Below are 18,411 nucleotides of genomic sequence, written 5' to 3'. Positions count from 1 at the left end.
AGGACCCCAGCTGCCTCCTATAAATACCTCAAACATGTCTACCTATAAAATCTATACAATTCCAAAACGGAGCTTCAACAAGTTCCTCAGTGAGCCAGAAGAAATATAGCCACAGTCCTTACTGCTGTGGAGACAGCAAAGAGCACCCAAGAAGAGGAGCAGCAGAAATGTGGAGTTTTGTGAGTTTTTTTAAAACAAAGTGACAGGACTCCAAGAAACTGTGAGAGAACCAGAGTGGAGCCTGGATCACTGGATTAATCCAGCCCAGTTCAGATGCAGAGCCCAACATTTCAGGCATACTTACAGCCAAATGGCACCACAGAGCTGCTCTCAAGACTACCTGGTGTCACACCAAAGGCAGACCAGGGCCAGGCCCTCCTCCCACAGCCCCAGCCACCCCTCCGCCACATCCCTGTACCTTGAGGCTGGGATGAAGGCAGGCGCATCCCCCCCCCCAACCACAGCCAGTAAAGAAAAGGGCAAAGGGGGCTGCTCTCCTACATACCCAGGCTCAAAACATCCCCTCTAAGTGCTTGTGACACCTTTTCCTGACTGGGGACTCCCCCAAAGGGCTCCATCACGTCCCAAACTGTTGCTGCCCAAGGACAGCCAGGGCAAAGCCAGTTCCTGGGCCTTACCCCACCACAGCAGGGCTGCACACACGCACCTGGTCCCTCAGAGGATGAGGAAGCAGCTGTGGGGGCCTTAAGGACTGGGGAGAGAAAGAGCCTCAGCCCCACCACCCACCCTGAGCCCCCTCATGGCTGCGAAGCCCTCTTTCAAAATGGCCACCTCCCAAGATGGCGGCCGCCTCCAATGGCCCCCCCCAGCCCCTGGTGGCCCGGCCCAGCAGGGCGCAGAGAGGCAGACACGAGTCCCCGAGGCGCCATGCTTTATTCTTAAGGGTTCAGGAGTAAAGGAAGGGAGCTCGGGGGACGGGACGGGTGTTCACAGGCGGGCAGGCAAGGAGCCCAGCGGGGCCAGGCAGGGTGTCACTAGCAGGAGGTGAAGGTTTTCCAGAAGAAGTTTTTACAGGGGGCCTTGCGGTCCCGCTGCGAGAGCTGGGCCAGTCGCCCCAGCGTCGCCCGCTCCTCCTCCAGCTTGCCCTCTTCTTCAAGGTCCGGGGAGGCCACTTCCACGCTCTCCAGCAGCCCCGCCAGCATCTTCAGTATGGCATCTTTCCGGAGTTTGGTCTGCTCCTGTGGACAGAGAGCAGGGGAAGGTGACAGAGGTCCCAGCCCTCCTGCAGACATCCCCCCCAGATAATTTGCAGAGCTCAGCCAGGGAAGGCGTATGTACATTGTTGTAACTGGAAAGGAGCTGCTAACAAATAGGTACAAATTAGCTGTAAAGTCCCTCGCTGCTTGTGCTAATTAAATTTCAGTGAATGCCAAGCTGTCTTCTCTCCTAGTAAGCCCAGGCTCCCTTCACTGCCCTGACTGTCCAGCATCCATTTTGGGAAGGTCAGGGAAGAGGCAGAGAATACTGAACAATGTTAAATCGAGCACACTGGGGGCCACAACCCACCACAAAATGCTGAGAATTCAATGTAACACAGGAGAGGGTTGGATTGTATCTATCCACTGTCTCTGTTGGCACCAGCATTTGCTAAGGACCATTTGGTGAGCTCAAAAGGTGGACAAATACAGGCAGTGGCAATTGTATTGAGTTTCCTTCACAGAATGTTTACAGATATTTTTGAAGCATTTTCTTAGCACTAATTACAAAACTTGTTTCCACACAAAGAGAAATTAGATGCCATGTTTGTAGCAGAAGAAAAGATAAAAGCCAGTCTGTGCCCATCCTGGATTCCTAGTCCTGCGCTGAAAGTACAGAAGTGTCTTGAACCTTAGGGAGATGGGCTGGGACTTGGGAACTCAGCTAAATGTGTCTCCTGGGTCACGTCTTCCTCATAAGCTGCTTTCCTAGCTGTAAGTGCTATATTTTGAAATAACCTGCTCCAAGTAGAGCCACAGACGAGCCCTGTGACGTTAAAAGCCATCTGCTAAAGATTCAGCTCCTTAGTGAAGAGAAATGAAGTAGCTATACTAAAACTCTCAGGAGATGAACTAGCTGCTTCAGACTCAGGGGTGGCAGAGATCAGACGGCTGTTAGAGGATATTCCTTACGCATGCTCGGCTGTGGCTGTTAGTGAAATGAGACAGCTCTTCCCTGCACCAATCCATTGCTAACATCCTTTCTGTTTTTTGCTGTTCCTGAGTTGTGTGAGATGAAGACTCTTTGGAAGCAGCTAGAGACCTTAGCACTGGTGGGTTATGGCACACCTTTGGGTAGGTGCTCAGTTCCCTGTACAGCTTCCACCAGCACATCAGAATGTACAGATCTTCCTTTTGCATTGTTATCCATTTCATGGTAGTTTATGCATTGAATCCTGTTATTCTTCATACTTAAACCATTTGTCTGAGTTACAGTCTACAGTGGTGACTGTAGACATTGGTTCAACGGTGTTTAACATTTTTTTCAGTTCGTAGAATGCTCTAAAGTGAATCATTATGTCTATTTTGATAGATACTGAAGTCATTATTTTGTAAGAAACCTTGTAGAAGACTGAGAGTCATTACACTTGAATACATTTTTAGCAGAGCCTTACTTACTGATTTGTTCTATATAACTTGTTTCTTTTTTTCCTGGCAGCTAGCATTTCCTCCAGATAGAATTCACTTTTTAAGCACTGGATACATTACTGTAAGAATGTATGGCTGAAAGTTTACAGTTATCCCCAGAAGGGTTAATCCCAGCCAGCTGCAGAAGCCCTGATCTCTAACAGAAAGCTATCCCTAGCACCTCACACTGTATGTTTCTTTCTTACAGCCAGTTTTGTTGTTAATGGGATGTGAAACCACTCCTAAAGCAGCAAGACACTGATGCATGAGCTGGAGCCAGCACTAAGACAGAAAGAATGATATGGTTATGCACAAAGGAGAAGTTAGTGCCTTTGAAACCAACGTTGGGATCCTTCACTTGTCAGGGTAGCTCCTATCGAGGACAAAAATAATAGCAGTATTACAGATACAGCTGTGAACTGGAGCGGCAGAGTGTGACTGAACACAGCTCAGAGGAACCTCAGGGATGGCAAGGAACAAGCAGGTGAGAAAACTGCGGGGCAAGGGCAAGCAGCGCTGAGCGCTTGCTTGTGATAACGTTATGCTATTGTCTCCTACCCCTTTGGCCTCTTAGGGAAATAGTCCAGCAAAACAAAGTTATTATAGTGGTGTAGCTATTATAACATTAGAGTTTTGCCAGTTGGTAGGATAATTATATTGCTATAATAAGTTCTGCCACTGCATAGAGCTGTGCTGGTTCAGAGTGTAATTATTCTAGCAGAACTATGTCGGTATAACTCCCCTTGTGAATACTACTCTGGAAAAAGCAATTTTATTCTGATATAATTACTTCATTTATTATTCCTCTGTTACTTTCCTACTGAACCCATCTTTTAAACATTTGTCCTTCCCATGAGTCCTATTTAAAATATCATCTCCCTTGATCATTTTACCAATTATGTATCTTTTCTCTCCCTCCCTCGTACTCTGCTTCATTCTCTCATGATCTTTCAGCAATCTTATTTTCACCTTCTCCATCTCTTTTCTGCTCTGTTCTCTTTGCCAGTTTTTCCTTAGTTCAGACTTCACTTTTACAGATCTCTGGTGTCCGCCCTGGTACCTTTCCTAAATAAACTGGCTAGCAAGCTATAGTAATAACCCCTGCTTCAGCAGCGCATGAAGCTGTAATGCCTTGAAACACAGAAATGTAGAAGTGTTTACATCAGGTAAAGCCCAACTGCCCTTTTTACCCCTCCCCTGGCTTCAGCTTGCTTCTGCATGCTCCCATCCCACCCATCCTCCTGCACAGGGTGCATTATACTCACCCTACTGTTCTGTAACGCGAGTCTCTCTTCTCCGGGCAGTGCAGTGGCTCTCACGCTCCACACCAGCAGCAGAACGGACACCAGGCTGGCCACCAGCTGCATGATGTACAGGCTGTGACTACCGTGCTGAATTAGGAAGACTGGGAGAGGGAGCTGTTTCTGGGCTCTCTTCTGCCTCAGACAATGGCTGCAGCCCCTTTTATAGCCCTCCCCCTAGCCCAGTGGGTGACGCAAACAATTAAGTCTATATCAAAGGCAAATTAGACTTTGGAGAGGTTGTTAACACTTGGCTGCTTGAGTGGGATACTTCAGTGCCTCTGGGCTTTCCATGTGCCAGACCTGTAGACACTGAGGAAGCAAAGGTTTGGGACTCTCCAGTAACATGCTGTTTCTTCACCCCCACAAATTGTAGGCACTATCTGTGCCTCCCCTAGTTAGCTGAATTCTGCTTGGGAGCATAATGTTGGCTAGAATAGGCCACCAGCTTGCACAAACCTCTGGCCAATGCTGGATGATTCAGAGGGAAGAGGCAAAACTTCTGGCTACCAGTATAGATACAGACTTGGACCCTCAGCCCTTGATGTCCAAACAGCTCTGGACTCGAGGGGTTTTTGGACCTAGATCTCTGCATCCAGCGACACATCTCACAGTGGAACACCAGTATGCCTGTCTTCCCCTTTATTGGTAACATGGGGACACAGGTTGCAGCTATGCAGTAATATTAATATCTTGCAAATGTACTTCAGGCTACCTGGAAGCCAGTTGGTGGTTATTGGTTGTTTCTATTATTGTTTCAATGTGTCTTGAACCAATCCCAAAAGTATAGGTCAACACAGTGAATCGCAAGTTGGAGATGCTGGATTTAAATGTATTATAGGGAAAAGAAAGTACTGAAAGGCTGGTCAAAGCTGAAGCTGCTCTATTCAATGAGATTTTAGAAAAAAGCTTGTGATGTGCTGACACTGACTGCAGGCTGCTTGGTACGTGTTCCAGCCATCTCTGGTCTTTGGTTAGCAGGACTTAAGAATGTCTCTCCCTTAGCACAAAATGCTATCACACCTGTGAGACTGGTTTGTGGGCCCACAGAAGGTACTTTTAAGCACTGCTGCCTGCTTTCCATTGCCCCTGTCGTGTGGGGATGGCATCTGCTGTCTCCTTTCTGTGATATGCACACAGAGCTAAGGATCTCAACTCCCAGCTAACCCTTTCTCCAGAAGCACTCACCTTGTGGCAAGTTCCCTTTCTGACCTTAACAACTAACCCCAACAGTCTAAAGGTAAATGGTTATACTAATTTAGCACATAAAAAAATACAGCAAGGTGACTCGGCCAAAGGGATGCCGTGGTAGAACTAAGAACAGAAAGCATGAACAACCTGTTCCCCACTTCCACTTCTTACCAGCGCCACAGGTCCTGGAAGCAGCACGATGAATCTCTGCCTGCAAATCCAGCTCCTAATGCCAGTTACATCACTCTGGATGCTCTTGAGAGAAAAGATGCCATCTCTTCCATACATTTCTGCAAAGGAATCCTGGATTCCCTCACTGAAAGTTATGAAGAAAAAAAAATTCAAAGTAATGCAGACTTGTGGGGAAAAGTGACAATCCAGCAAGTAAACTGAATCCAGAAATGATGTTTTCTGAGAGCTTTGTAACCCCATTGCTTCTCATCCCTCCTTGTGAGAGCAAACTTCCATGCGTCAGTTTCAGATGGAACATTACCCATTTCTTTTTAAACTGATCTTGCTAGTTTATCAGAATTGCTGTATTACCCCTTCATAATGGATTCTGTCAAACACTTCCCAGCCTGTCTGGGGCTCGAGACAGGGAGCAGCAAAATAGCAGGTTCCAGCAAGTAAGCAAATCACGGGGACTTGCAAAATGACCCACAGCCGATTTGCTCCAGGAGAGGTAAAAGCAGGAGAATAGCAAATGGAGAAAGCACACTTGGTTGCTCAAGGGGAACAAAGGGCATGTACCTGTGTGAGATGTGCCTGGGCTGACAGGCAGGCAGAAGGTGAATTCTGTACCGTTGCTTACAAGGCAGGACTAAACCTCACGGGCTGATTAGCCCAAAAGCTGGACAGACAGCAGAAACAGCGCAACCAGGTCTCCATGCTGGGGGCCATCTGGTCTAACCAAACTGCTTGTTCTAATAAATATGGTTTTGTGCGCAGCTTTGCCTTCAGAATGGGCTGTTTTCTGTAATGCTTCATTGAGCGAATGGGGTCACAAGTATGACAATGTTCTTCTTCTAAAAAAGGGATGATGTGCTGGGCCAGAGCAGATCCGCTTCTGGGAAGGTCCGCAGAGATGTAAACAGCGACCAGCCTGCAGCAAGTCTGCCCTGGGATTAAAGGGCAATAATAAAATAATTGCTGTCTCTTGAGGGGGGTGGCTTGGAGCGAGTTTCTGCCCAGACACGCCAGCACCAAACCGGTGGCTCTGCTGACCTGCACAGTGCAACCAAAGCCTGCACTTCTAGCCTGGGCAAGGCTGGGGTCTCGTCCCAGCTGGGACCAGGGGGATAGGCACATCGGAGTACTTAGACCTCAGTGTCCACAAGTGGGACTGGACCTCTAAATCCAAACAAGTTTTCGCAGCTGCTCTGCTATAGCATCTTTCAGAAAAGACACTTCTTTTCCTTTTTTACAGATTCCTCCATCTTCCCTAGTGTCCTTCCCTTTCCTCACATCTCCTCTGCTGCTTCCCCTCAGTCAGTCCTCCTCAAGCTCTGGTCCTCTGGCCCCTTTGCAGAGACCCTGCTGGTTCCGTTACTTTCACTACTGCCCATTTCCCGGTCGCAGGCTATAGCACCACCTCCTTTCCAAAGGAAGCAGAATAACTCCCTAGCGATACAATTTGATTTTTAGTAACTGGAAACACATCAACACATAGCACCAGGATTTCTCTTTATTCTTACTGTTTCCTATTCCCTACCACACTGGCTGGCGGACCTTTCAGGTGGCCCAAATTTGTCTTTTCCAACCCATAAATGCTTATAATTGTACAGGGAAATTTAAGGTCCTCCCTTAATTTCCTCTCAACAACTTTATCTGTCTCAATTATCTGACTCACCCCTTCAGAAGTCGTCTTCCTCGATGCTCTCTTCTGTTTGGAGTTGCGTATGGTTTCAGTGTGTTTCTACCACTTTACAACGAGGGCAGATCTATCTGAAGTCAGCATGCCTGTGAACATGTCCAAGGGAGCCTGGTAGGTGGGGATGCTCCAGATGGAAGCTCAGCACAGACTAACTTGAAAAGGCCTGGGTGGACACCAAGGACCTTGGCTCACAGTAAGGGTAGCTTCAGCAGTAATGCAGAGCGGGTTCAGGAGCATAGCAGAGTAAGCTTACACCATCGTGTAGGACAGCAACCATCTTCTTGTGATAAAGGGTGAACAAGTAATACGCAATAGGAGAGGTTTTGTCTTTGAGGAAGGAGGTCCTTGCCCTCTCATCAGTGTGCCTGAACAGCAGTGAAGACTGGGCATTGCTGGAACACAAAAGCAAACACCAGGTATGGCACCAAATGCCACATTAAGGAATGAGATAATTTCTCAATTGCTTTCCTCTATGGCTCGGATATTTGCTGTCTTCTGCCCGTTTGTTGCCTGGTCTGAATTCAGACCATCAGGTCTTTGTGAAGCACGTAGTAGAATTGCATCAGGCTCCCAGAACAATGCCTGGTTCCCAAAGGTGAGGCACTCAATTGCAGCTCAAGAAGGGCTGAAATACTTCTGCTTTTCTGTCACTGGAAGCCTTCCTGTCTGCCCTCAAGAGTCCCTAGTTGCAAAGGGCAATGCAATAAATAAAGCAATAGGCAGCTGACAGTGGCAAGCCATCCTAGAAGGGGAAACCAATTTGTTCACGGGCCTGAAATCACAGCTCATTTATCAGGCCAGGCCTGCAATATTGCCTTGCATCGCACTCCCCAGAGGACTCGGAGAAGCATTCAGGTGGCTGTTCCAGCCACGGCTTTCATCGGCTCTAATCTAACAAACCCAAGGAAGAGACTGCCTGAGCGTGGGCTGGAGCCCACAGCTCCCGCTCATCTCTGATAAGAGCTGCAGAGCAGGTGCAGGGAGGAGGAGGGGAATACCGCAGGGATGCTGCTGTCAGAGCACACACGACTACAAGTATGTTATGGCTCTCTGGGGAAGCAGAGCTGGGGAAGTTGTGCTGCCTTCTCTGTCCGTCAGCCTCAAGGGGACTGCAGGATGAAGAAGGGAGGGCGAGCACAATGCTTCAGTGGTAGGCTCAGAACCTTTTATTTCAATACGCAAAGTTAAACATCTCAGTTTTTCCACTAAAAAAAATCCTCCTCAAAAAAGCAACTACTTGCTATGAGACACCTATTTCAAAATACCTCTGTTTTCCACTGAGAACGTTTTGCCTGGCTCCAAGCAGGAGGCATTTCGGGCTGTTAAGCAGGCTGAGGATGCTTGGGGTTACAGCCTAATGACACACGAACTGACCTCTGTTACACCAGACTCATCCCATCGGTGGCAAGGGATTCCCGGAGGATGGCGCATGCTCTGTACCTCGTGGGAATTCGATCACAAAGAGCAGGCCACTGACGTTAGCACGTGGGACTGGGAGGCTGCCAGCACCCAGAAGGGACTGCTTGGCAGGGAGAGCTTTACACGAGAATTCACGCACGCTCTAGGGTGAGGTTCTGGTTATTCCTCTCCCGCAGCTGAAGCGCATGCAAGGTCATCGGATACGTCATCTTGCCCTGGTTCCTGGCTTGCAGAATTAGCCTTCTGAAGCAAATTCCCTCTTGGCCATGCCTGGCCGTGGGCTGCAGCAGCCGTTCAGTACTAAGGAGAGGGCAGCCCCCTCCCACGGGTCCCACCCCACCACGGAGCTGGTGTCCTTGAGAGGCTGCCACCGAGATCCCTGACATTCCTAAAGAACCCCCTGCCTTCATCTGCTTCACACATTGCTGTGCTATAATTGAGATCCCCTGGCTCTAATTCCTCACCTTCTGCATGTTTTAAAAGCATTTAATTCCATCCTATACACGGCCACGAAAGAGCTTCACCGAGACTTCTCAGCATTTAACTTAGTTAAAATTCTCATCTTACTTTTTAGTGACATTTCGTCTGACTTTGTCTAGACTGAGCTGCTGTTTCACGCTTTTGTCCACGCTTTTGCCTCTTATTCCCCCACCATTTTATCAGAGGAACTGGCCTCTCCCTGAACTTGGTGGCAGTTGTTATTACTTCTTTTGACTGTTTGCTTATTGAGGCTGCTGCTCTCTGATGAAAGATGAATTGTCATTCCTACCTCAGCAGTCTCTCTTGCTCCAGCCAAGCTCCATCAATAATTCAGCCAGGCCTCGATAACATTAGCTCTAGATGAATAAGATGCTCATGCCAATTAACTAGCTGAAAGGGCTCAAGAGATATAGGCAAGAGATTTCTCTTAATTTTTTTAAGCTCTTTTCTGAACTCCTAAAAATTGAGTTAGTTCAATGAGTAAAGCGCAGAGCAGGGAGTCTGACAGTTCAAAAGGCGCCACGAGGCTTAAGCAGTTGATGTGCTGAAGCCCATTAGGCTCTGTTACCTTGTCTGTCTCCACCTGCTCTGACTGATACTGTATGGTTCTTGGGACAAAGCCTGATCCTGTTCCTACAGCTTCGAGCTTAGTAAGGTGCTGGAGCATGACTGCAGCATGTCTAGACAAACAGCATCTTTGCGGATCTTTGCTTACGAACAGCCTTGCTTGACTAGCCTTGGGCAAAAGCCAGCTAAAACTCCAGAAAAGTTACTCAAGTGTTTCAGTTGCCCACCTGCAGACACTGCAGATACCTTTCAAGGGTTCCTGCTCAGTTCTGTATAAGGTCCCATTACTTTCCTCCTGTTGGGCATAACCCAAATTGCCAGTCTCTCTTCAATCCCTGGCATCCTTGTGCCACAGCATCCTCCAGCGTAACAGCTCAGTCCCCATACATCTGTGGAAGGGACAATCGATCTGTAGACACAACTGCCTGGCACGTGGCTGCCATGCCAAATACTGCTCTAGCAGCTTAAATGGTGTGCACACCTTGTGGTAGCAGCACAGGAGTGACTTTAACGGTCCTAAACTGCTCAAAGCTGTTCAAATGGAACCAGCTATAGATGCACAAATTCATGTTCCCTCTCTTGCTGCATTGCTCATGAGTGCTTGATTCAGACACTGAGGTGTCTTCATCTACTGCAAGGCACTGAAGTATTTGATGCTGCCTGTAAAGAACAGTGATTTGGAATTACGCAGAAATTGCACAGGGGACCCTGCGGACAGAGCATGTGCACCTTGGATGGCAAACAGCCTCACCTTCCCGTTCTCATCACTGCCCAATCGCTGAACTTACAACTTCGGAGAGAAAGAGAAGGAAGAGTTAGCTGTGTGGAGGCTAGCAACAGGTTTAAGGGAGCTCTTTTGCTCCTGGGCATTGTTGTACTCACCAAGGGTGGGTGGAAGGCTTGAACATGTTACTAGTTGGCAGCTGCTCCAAGGCCTTCTGGACTACAGTCCTAGTCTTGATTCCCGTTCCAGGGGAAGGAGGGTGCTAGAAGTTTTCTGTCAAGGGTGAATGGGGCTCAGGTCCCACAGCAATTTAAAGAGGGGTAGCTGGAACCAGCCTCTATTATCCTGGCCTGCTCTTTATAATAAAAATAGAAGAGTTGGGCAATGAAAATGAGTCAGTAGCTTCCTGCACGAGGACAAATCTACTGATTGGTAGCTATGGGAGAGAGTTACCCAGACAATTAAGCGACAAAATGTCTGTGATTTTCTCAACGCAACCAAAACATGATCCAGATTCAGTTCTGCAGCTCAGCAATGCTTTTGCAAACCCTTATAACCACAAAAAAGCTTTACTGACACTGGGAGGGAAAATCAGGAAAGTGGTAAATCTCCCAAGGGAGAAAACAGGAGGGTATGTACTGACACCACAGAAACCCCTTGCTGGAGGCAGGCAGTGGCTGCACCTCCTGTGCTGTACAATTATGGCAAAGCTCAGCCTGAACCATTGCAAACTTTGCTCCTAGTTTTCTCTCGAGCCAAAATCTCCCTCAGTAGGAGTGTAGGTTTTTTTTTTCGGCTTCTCCTGATGCCACCTAGCGACTGTTCCCAGCCTGTTCAGCACCCTGAGTTCGGGCCCTCAGAGCCACTAAGCTAACACAATTTTTGGAGGAAAAGCTGGTGCAGCTGAGTGGGGCCAGCGACTGACAGGAACTAAGTTACGCTTACAGGGAGATGGGCAGCTACAGAACAGCTTGGGAAGGCGTTTCAGAGGTAACATTTGGACTAGAGAACAGTTCGTATAGAAGGTACTGACTTCTGCAGCGCAGAGGACAGAAGCTGGAGCTATTGGGCAGTCAGGTCACAACACAAAACAAGCAATGGGATCACTCTTCAGAGGTTATTTGTGATGGTATCTGTCATCCCTAGAGACAAGAGGGACACCCACTACTGAGTGCCCCGGATGTCTTCTGACAAGCACAGCAAACTTCCAGAATCTGTTAGCATCCCCAAAGAAGCACACCGACCCACACTGATGTCACCTTAACCAGAGCCGAGTGTTTAATTGATTGCAAGGGAGTGACAGTCGCACAGCGGTTGTGCTGGGAAGATCCCCACTGCACAGCGGTGGAACCGAGTCTTTAAAACAAAAGTAAAGAGGAGGCAAATCCATCTCACAACAGAGTGCAATGAAAACCAACTTAAGCGTCTGGGGATTCTGGGGGCAGCATTAGAAATAATGATGCCTCCTAACGACTAGCTAATACCCAGGCCTGAGGCATCTCAGCACGACTGAGATAAGAGATTTGGCAGCGCAACCGACTCCCCAGCATCAGTACTTAACAGCAGGCAACGGATCTAAGGTTTGTTTTTTATATATATATATTTATATTTATTTATATAAAGCGCCTATCACCGTATTGATAAACACTCTTTGGAACCACTCTGACGGCAGGGGTAAGAACAGGAGTTGGCCTGTTAGTACCTCAGCACTTCTGTTTCCAACCAATTTAAAAAAAAAAAAAAAAAAGCCACAAGACTCTGCTGCCAGCCTGGCCGGCTGGCTGGTGTTTAATACTGCTACTCCATCAGGGTTGGAGGGAGACCTACTGTGAATGGCAACAGTTTGCACCGTGACCCCTCCGGCTGTGCTGCAGCGAGGGCAGTGGGACGTCAAGGCTCAGACCCGTTACCAGTCAAAACGTCCCATCAGCAGGGAGCTCCTGTTAGGAGAGAGCAAGGTAACTTTGTGCACAAAGATCTCGCTCTCTGTGCTTAAGGCTGAGTCGGTGAACCTCCTGGACTTTTTCCAAGCTTCAGAAGATCACCAGACAGAAATACATGTCAGTTATAAATATATCGTGTCAGTTTGGGGAGAGGTGGGGGCAAATTTAGAATGGGTAAAGTGGAGAGAGAAAGGAAGAAGACATGTTACATTTCCAGTACTGCAAACAACAGTTTTGACCTCACGCAATAAGTCAGTGGACCTTTTAAATACTCTTATCTAGCTTATGTCCCATCTTTAACACATCAAAGGGAATGTTGGCTGGCAAAGGGTTAAACAATCCCACACAGCGGAGAGCCAATCTGCAGCCTGCTGGGACGTCCCCGCCACGTCACTGACGATCTCAGGGTCCAACTTGAAGGGAGGAAGCAGCTTCTCAGTCTCACACATCACTCAGGGCCTGGCGACAGCCAAAAACAAAGAGTGTCAGGACAGACCCGGGGCGGCTCTGGCAGTCCTCGACAGAAACAAGGCTTTGAAACACACCCACGGCACGCGCCCTCATCCCTGGGACACTGAGGATGTTCTCTGCTAGAACCTGCAGTCGTGGCCAGTGAAGAAATGAATGATGCAGAAATAGGCAGCCTGAACCACACCAAACCATTCTTTTTACACTCTCTGGTTTGCACTAGAAACCACAACCAGGTTTTATCTAAGACTTTTGGAGCTTTCCAGTGGGAAACACCAGTTCTGCAGGCTTTTGGACTTGTTAATGCTAGGAGCAGGAGGGATCTGCCATGGAGACATGGGACACCAACCCAAAGAACAGTTCCAAACTGAACTCCAGTCTTACTAGGCTGACTCATTCGCTGCCGTGTCATACAAAATGCCACCCTGCTCCAACTTGCCCACAGAAGCCTTTAGGGTAGCAGGAAATCCTCAGTCCTGTGTACTCCCAACCCTGCCAAAGAAAAGTCACACCTCATCCTTGCTGGAGGAGTAGTAGCACAGCCTTGCTTACCTTCCGTGCAAACTCCGGCAGGATGAAAGCTGCCCGATGAATATCAGAGTTGTAGTATTTCAGATCCCTCTCCTCTACTTGTTGCCTTGACAGCTGCTGCACAGGCTCCCGGAAATTCGTGTTCTGCAATAAAGAAGCCGGGTGGCTCTGTAGTGTTTGTGTAACAAGCAAAGCGCTGCACGATGGGCATCCCAGCTCATGGCAGAGAACCAAAAGGACTTGCAGGAAAACAGATGAATTTCTGTTTCAGCATGAGGCCAAAGTTTCTGTGCAGCTCCGGCCCCAAGGGCTGGAGTTTACTCCGTGCCTCATGTGACTAGCCCTTGTTCAGATGTATACAGATGTCTGCATATGAGGTCAGACTGTGCGAGCCATGTGCCAGATGAAGCTGTCAGATTGTGCCTGAGCATCCAAGAAGCAAAGCTTTTGCTCGTCAGAGCAGAAGCCACATCTGTGTTAAGTCAAGCACAGCGCACGCTGCCAGTGTCCCAGATAAACCAAACACAGCAGCAGAAGTGCTGCTGGCTCCCCACAGCAACGTGACAGTTGCGTTACAAGCTAACTGCAAGGCAGCAGATTGGGAAGAGAGCAGACCTCAGTGGTCAGGAGGTGGACAGAGTCACCAGCTCACATGCTGACACTGACTCTCACTTGGAGGCCTCTGTAAGAGCAGAGGAGCACGTTGCAAGCTGATTCTTATCAGGCAGGTGCCCGCTTTAAAACAGCCAGCATCGACAGGTCAAAGCCTGAACAGGGTCTGGAAATTGATACTGGCCTCCACCCTTACAAGTTAGTTGTACTGGAGATGAAACTACGATCTTTTCTAAAGCAACTGTTTATGTTACTGGTAAACTCTGCATTTCACTGAGCACTGAGCAAGCTGCATCATAGCTCTAGTGCCCTGAGCTGGGGACACGCAGAAGCCTAGAGGCCCTTGAGCTGGTATTGCTCATGGCTACAGCACAGGCCCCGTAAGAGACAGCGCCTGGGGCAGGCTCTATGGGTACTTCCAGGGAGCAGAAAGGGGCTCTTCAGGTGCCTGAAACTCACTGGGTTCTTGCTGCAGAGCATGAAGCCAATCTGCCCGCTGGGATACGTGGGGATGGTGCAATAGGCGTACTCCACAACAGGGAACAGAGACTTGCAGAACTGACGCATCTCCTTAATGAGATCCAGGTGCAGCCACTGGCACTCACCTACGGGGAGAGAGCAAGACAGGACATAAGGTGAGGGCTGCCCCTCTTCACTGCACAAGCCTGTGCCAAGTTAACAGCAGCTCCAAGTCCAAACCTGCTTTACTCCACACAGCATGTGGTTTCAAAGGCAAGACAAGACCACTGCACCAGTTTTATACTAAGCACAGTCCAGCAGTTAATGAGCTGACGTATATGGATCAAAACCACGACCATACCTGGGAGCTAAAATTGATTTAATTCCCTGCGTCACGGCTGAAATGAATTTTACTCCCTGCGTCACGTCCCTCCAGGAAGAGTCCCCTTTGAGCCTCACACTTTGCATACAACGATCTAGCACCAACCTCTGCCCAGAGACAGCACCCTCACCTTGGCAGCAGAGAATGCCATCTTCTCGCAGGGCTGTCTTCATAAGCTGGTAGTAGGATTCTTTGAATAAACTTTCTGCAGGACCTGTGAGAAAAGTGAGTAAAGAGGTATGTCCAGAGGGAGGCAAAGAAGGTAGGCTTCTGAGAGTTCTCTCAATGCCCAGGCTACGTAACATCTGCGCTGGAAAAAGGACACCTCAAATGGCTTTGAAGTTAACACAAGTGCTGGAGGTGATCTGAAAGCAGAGTTTTGACCCTGGGGTTCAGCCCACACGTACCACAGCAGAACCACAGGATTTTAGCTTTGCTCAATAGCAACCCCGGGACCTTTACCAGAGTCCTAGCAGCTGCCTCTTGCTTCAGTGAGCATTGTTCAAATTGAACTGCTGCTCCAGTTAGTTTCTTGGAGATGCCTCTCTCTGTGTTGAGAGAAGCAACAGCAGCAAGAATGAAGGAAACTCAGGCACCCTAACTATGCCTGGTCCCTTCTCCCTCAGTTCCCACCTTCAAAAACGCAGCAACCTCACTACAGCCACCTCTGGGCTAGGCAGATCCACCAAGAGCTTGCAAGCCAGTGCTTCACTAGAGGGCACACGCACAAAACTGTTTTTGCCAACACAGTGCTGTATTCCCTGTGGGATCACTGGATGCAAGGATCACCTTGTTGCCAAAAGCAGTAGCTGCTAGAATTGAATTTTGAAGGGAGAAATATGACAGTGGGCTTAAAGCCTTATTAATACCGTTTTCTGGTCGTCACCCTTCCCTTTCGCCACCAAAAGAATCAAAAGCAGCGACGGCCTTTCCACTTGAATGGAGCCTGGGGGCAGGCCAGCATTACTTCCAGGAGGTAGTCAAAAGAGAAACGCAGAGAGAGCGTGGAAAGCAGTACCCTTGTACGGCCACAGTTCTTACCCATGGGGTCAGACGAGTCCGTGATAATCACATCAAAGGCTTCTTGATTTTGTTTCATGAACTCAAAACCATCTCCCACGTGCAAGGTCAGCTTAGCACTGGAGTACCCCACTGCCATCCCTGGGAGGTATTTCTTAGATACCTGGATCACATCCTGCAACACAGAGAGCACGAGCGGGTCAGTGGGGGCTACAGGGAGCTGCTTCTCGGGCTACCGTGCAGCTGCAACCCGAAGAACAGCGCTATGAGTCATTTCCTTCCATGCCTTCAGCACAAATCCAACTCACTAGCTAGATCCTCAAGAGCTGTCAGCATCTTCAGCCAACACACTACACTCAGCCCTTTCCTACGGCCTCAGGGTTCAGTGACACTGTTTGTCTGCCTGTGCCAAACTCAACAAGAGGAACTCGCAGCTTCAAAAGCTCCCTGAGGAACTACGAGAATCTGATTGCAGATCTGACTGCTCTGTGCTCGCTTTCCCTGGGGACATCACTGACAGAGGTGATCTCAACTGAAGACTTTTTTTTAAAATTAAGACCACAGCAGCAGGTTTCTGGATGAGATGTGAGAAACATCCCCACCTCTACTTCACAGTCGTAATCCATGACCTCGTGAAATGGTTTTCCCTTTGAAACCCCTACGAGCCACGTGTAAGACAGCAATGGCTCAAGGCCCAGCAACTGCACCGAACACTACCAGCTTCTCACAGCTGGCAGAGACAAAAAAAAACGCCGGTGTCAGGCCGTGCTCGTTCAAAACCAAGCACGTACGTCTACATAGTTTGACAGACAGGGTACAGAGGCTCATACAGCAGCAATTCCCACTCCTAACGCAGCCTTGCTTCAGGGAGACAGCAAAACTTTCTAATAAAGGAAAATATCAGAACAAACTGACCGAGGACAAGCAGCCCATCTGTCACGGAAACAAATACCCCCCGCTTATTTCCTGCTTTCAGTGGAAGGAGGCTGCCGAACAAAGAGACTATTCCTCTGGCAGGAGAAGCGCTGTTCTGCGGCAGGGGAAGGGGAAAAGCAGCACCTTCACAACGCCAGAGCTCCCCTTCTCCAGAGCACAAGTCCCCAGATCCCACGCTCGGCCCACGCTGGCCTGGAAGGGCCTCTACCGTACGTGTGTGAGAGAGAGCACATGAGAGGCAGCCAGCTGCCACGTAGATGACTCGCAAGGCAAAGAGGTGGCGCTGTCAGTGTCGTGCCAGCAGAACCGTTAGCAAACACGCTCGTTACTGACAAGGGACAGCAGGTGAAGCAGCAGCAGCTCCGCGGATGCTGAGAAGTACGGCTGCTTTTTGCCCGGCAGCCTGCGCGTCTGAGCGAAGCCCCGGGGCAGCTCCAGGCAGCTCGCAGCCCAACGCACCTCATCGATCTCGCACTGCACCACGGACTCCACCGTTGGGTGCTTCACCACCTCTCGCAGCACTCCCCCGTCGCCGCCACCGATGATTAGCACCTGGGACAAGGAGAGGGGAGAAACGGGGGCGTCAGCGAGCTAAGACGGGGCACAGCTCTCGCAGCGTGGCCCACGGCCGGGAGCCCAGCGCCACTCGGGCTCGTCCCACCCTGGTGCGGGTGCGTGCAGCAGCGGGGGGCCACGCAGGCTGCCTGGGAGGCTGTGCTGAGCGTGGGTGCTCCCGTGGCCGTGCTCCACGCTGAAATTTCGCCGAGGCATTGGGGAGGACGGGGCCGGTCTGCGGGCACGGCTCGCTCGCAGACCCCAGGAGGAGCGGAGGGAAAAGGGGAACGGGGGGCGCCGAGGCCGGCCCCGGGGAGGACTCACCTTGCGGGGGTCGGGGTGGCTGCAGAGGGGCAGGTTGGCGATCATTTCCTGGTAGGAGAACTCGTCCCGCTCCGTGCACTGGATCACCCCGTCCAGGACCAGGACGTTGCCGTAGGTGGTGCTGGGCAGAGCGGGGGAGCGGGCTTGGAGCCGGGGCCGCGCCGCGGGCCCGGAGCCGCGCTTCCCCCCCCCCTCCGCTCCCCCCCAACCCCCGGCCCCGCCAGGCCCCGCCGCATGGCGCCGGCCTCCGCCGCTCCCCCCCGCGGGCCGCCCCCGCTACCTGCGGAAGACGAGGATCTCCTGGTAGCGGGAGCGCTGGTGGTGCAGCAGCTCCTCCACCTGCAGCGACATGGCCTGCCCCGGCCACAGCCGGCACGTCTCGCGGAACCAGCCCTCGCGGATCAGCGCCGTCGCTCCCTGCTCCATCCCGCCGGGAACCGAGACCGAGCCCGGCCCCGGCCCCGGCCCCGCCGCCGCCCCCCCCCCGCCGGGCACCTGCGCCGCCGCCGCCGCCGCCTGAGCCCGGGGCGCGGAGCGGGGCGCAGCGCAGGGCCCCCCACGCGCCGCCCCGGCCCCGGCCGCCAGCGCGCGCCGCCGCCGCCGCCCCATTGGCGGGCCGCGAGCCGCCGGCCGCCCATTGGCTCGGGGCGGCCGTGACGTCAGGAGCGAGAGCAGTGGGTGCAGCGGCAGCAGCGCCGGCAGCGCCAGCACCGCCGCCAGCAGCAGCAGCAGCAGCAGGGTAGGGAGGCCGGCGCCCCGCGGCCACGTGGGGCTGCGCCCCCCCCCTCCCGGGGAGCCGGCGGCGGAGCTGCAGGCCGGGGGGAGCCGAGCTCCAGGGAGGGGAAAGAGGCAAACGAAGGAGCGGTTTTTGGGGAAAAGGCTTTTATGGGTGAAAGGGGCTCCCCTCCTGCTGCTCGCGGGCAGACAGAAGCTTTACGAAACAGCGCCCGGGCTGCGAGGAGGAGGATGGGGGAGAAATTCACCACGGGTATACCAAGAGCT

The 18,411-nt window shown here is 50.9% G+C and overlaps 2 protein-coding genes across 5 annotated transcripts; both read right to left on the bottom strand.

Annotated features, from left to right (window-relative positions):
• Positions 1 to 67: 67 nt before the first annotated feature.
• Positions 68 to 11,293, bottom strand: LOC308181082 (somatostatin-2-like). 4 transcript variants are annotated; one of them, XM_080563719.1, is made up of 5 exons: positions 6,966 to 11,293; positions 5,867 to 6,234; positions 5,288 to 5,432; positions 3,890 to 3,985; positions 151 to 1,199 (listed from the first exon to the last, which is right to left on the bottom strand). In XM_080563719.1, exons 3-5 carry the CDS (start codon positions 5,402 to 5,404, stop codon positions 996 to 998), a joined length of 417 nt encoding a protein of 138 aa, XP_080419845.1. In that variant the 5' UTR covers positions 5,405 to 5,432; positions 5,867 to 6,234; positions 6,966 to 11,293; the 3' UTR covers positions 151 to 995. The 4 variants fall into 4 exon arrangements, with proteins under 4 accessions (XP_080419842.1, XP_080419843.1, XP_080419845.1 ...); XM_080563717.1 differs by lacking the exon at positions 5,867 to 6,234 and having other exon boundaries at positions 148 to 1,199; positions 10,338 to 11,293; XM_080563718.1 differs by lacking the exon at positions 5,867 to 6,234 and having other exon boundaries at positions 153 to 1,199.
• A 141-nt stretch (positions 11,294 to 11,434) lies between these two features.
• On the bottom strand, positions 11,435 to 17,955 carry SRM (spermidine synthase). The gene is made up of 8 exons (XM_080563715.1): positions 17,690 to 17,955; positions 17,410 to 17,530; positions 16,990 to 17,082; positions 15,616 to 15,769; positions 14,705 to 14,788; positions 14,193 to 14,338; positions 13,143 to 13,265; positions 11,435 to 12,581 (listed from the first exon to the last, which is right to left on the bottom strand). Exons 1-8 carry the CDS (start codon positions 17,833 to 17,835, stop codon positions 12,564 to 12,566), a joined length of 885 nt encoding a protein of 294 aa, XP_080419841.1. The 5' UTR covers positions 17,836 to 17,955; the 3' UTR covers positions 11,435 to 12,563.
• Between the last annotated feature and the right edge of the window lie 456 nt (positions 17,956 to 18,411).

The sequence above is a fragment of the Anser brachyrhynchus genome (genome assembly GCF_964034855.1).
Source record: "Anser brachyrhynchus genome assembly, chromosome: 21".
Classification (NCBI taxonomy): Eukaryota; Metazoa; Chordata; class Aves; order Anseriformes; family Anatidae; genus Anser; species Anser brachyrhynchus.
The sequence above is the reverse complement of the archived record's forward strand: the minus strand, read 5'-3'. Positions and strand labels throughout refer to the sequence as shown.

Excerpts from the sequence above, each read along its gene's own strand:
- SRM (XM_080563715.1), bottom strand. The coding sequence starts at position 17,835 with ATGGAGCAGGGAGCGACGGCGCTGATCCGCGAGGGCTGGTTCCGCGAG. Across the intron at positions 17,083-17,409 it reads GCCACCCCGACCCCCGCAAG|GTGCTAATCATCGGTGGCGG; the intron begins GTGAGTCCTCCC and ends TCCTTGTCCCAG. Across the intron at positions 13,266-14,192 it reads TGCTCTGCAGCAAGAACCCA|AACACGAATTTCCGGGAGCC; the intron begins GTGAGTTTCAGG and ends TCTTTATTGCAG.
- LOC308181082 (XM_080563716.1), bottom strand. The coding sequence starts at position 5,548 with ATGGGGTTACAAAGCTCTCAGAAAACATCATTTCTGGATTCAGTTTAC. Across the intron at positions 3,986-5,287 it reads TTCCAGGACCTGTGGCGCTG|CTGGTGGCCAGCCTGGTGTC; the intron begins GTAAGAAGTGGA and ends TACATCATGCAG. Across the intron at positions 1,200-3,889 it reads TCGCGTTACAGAACAGTAGG|GAGCAGACCAAACTCCGGAA; the intron begins GTGAGTATAATG and ends CTCTGTCCACAG.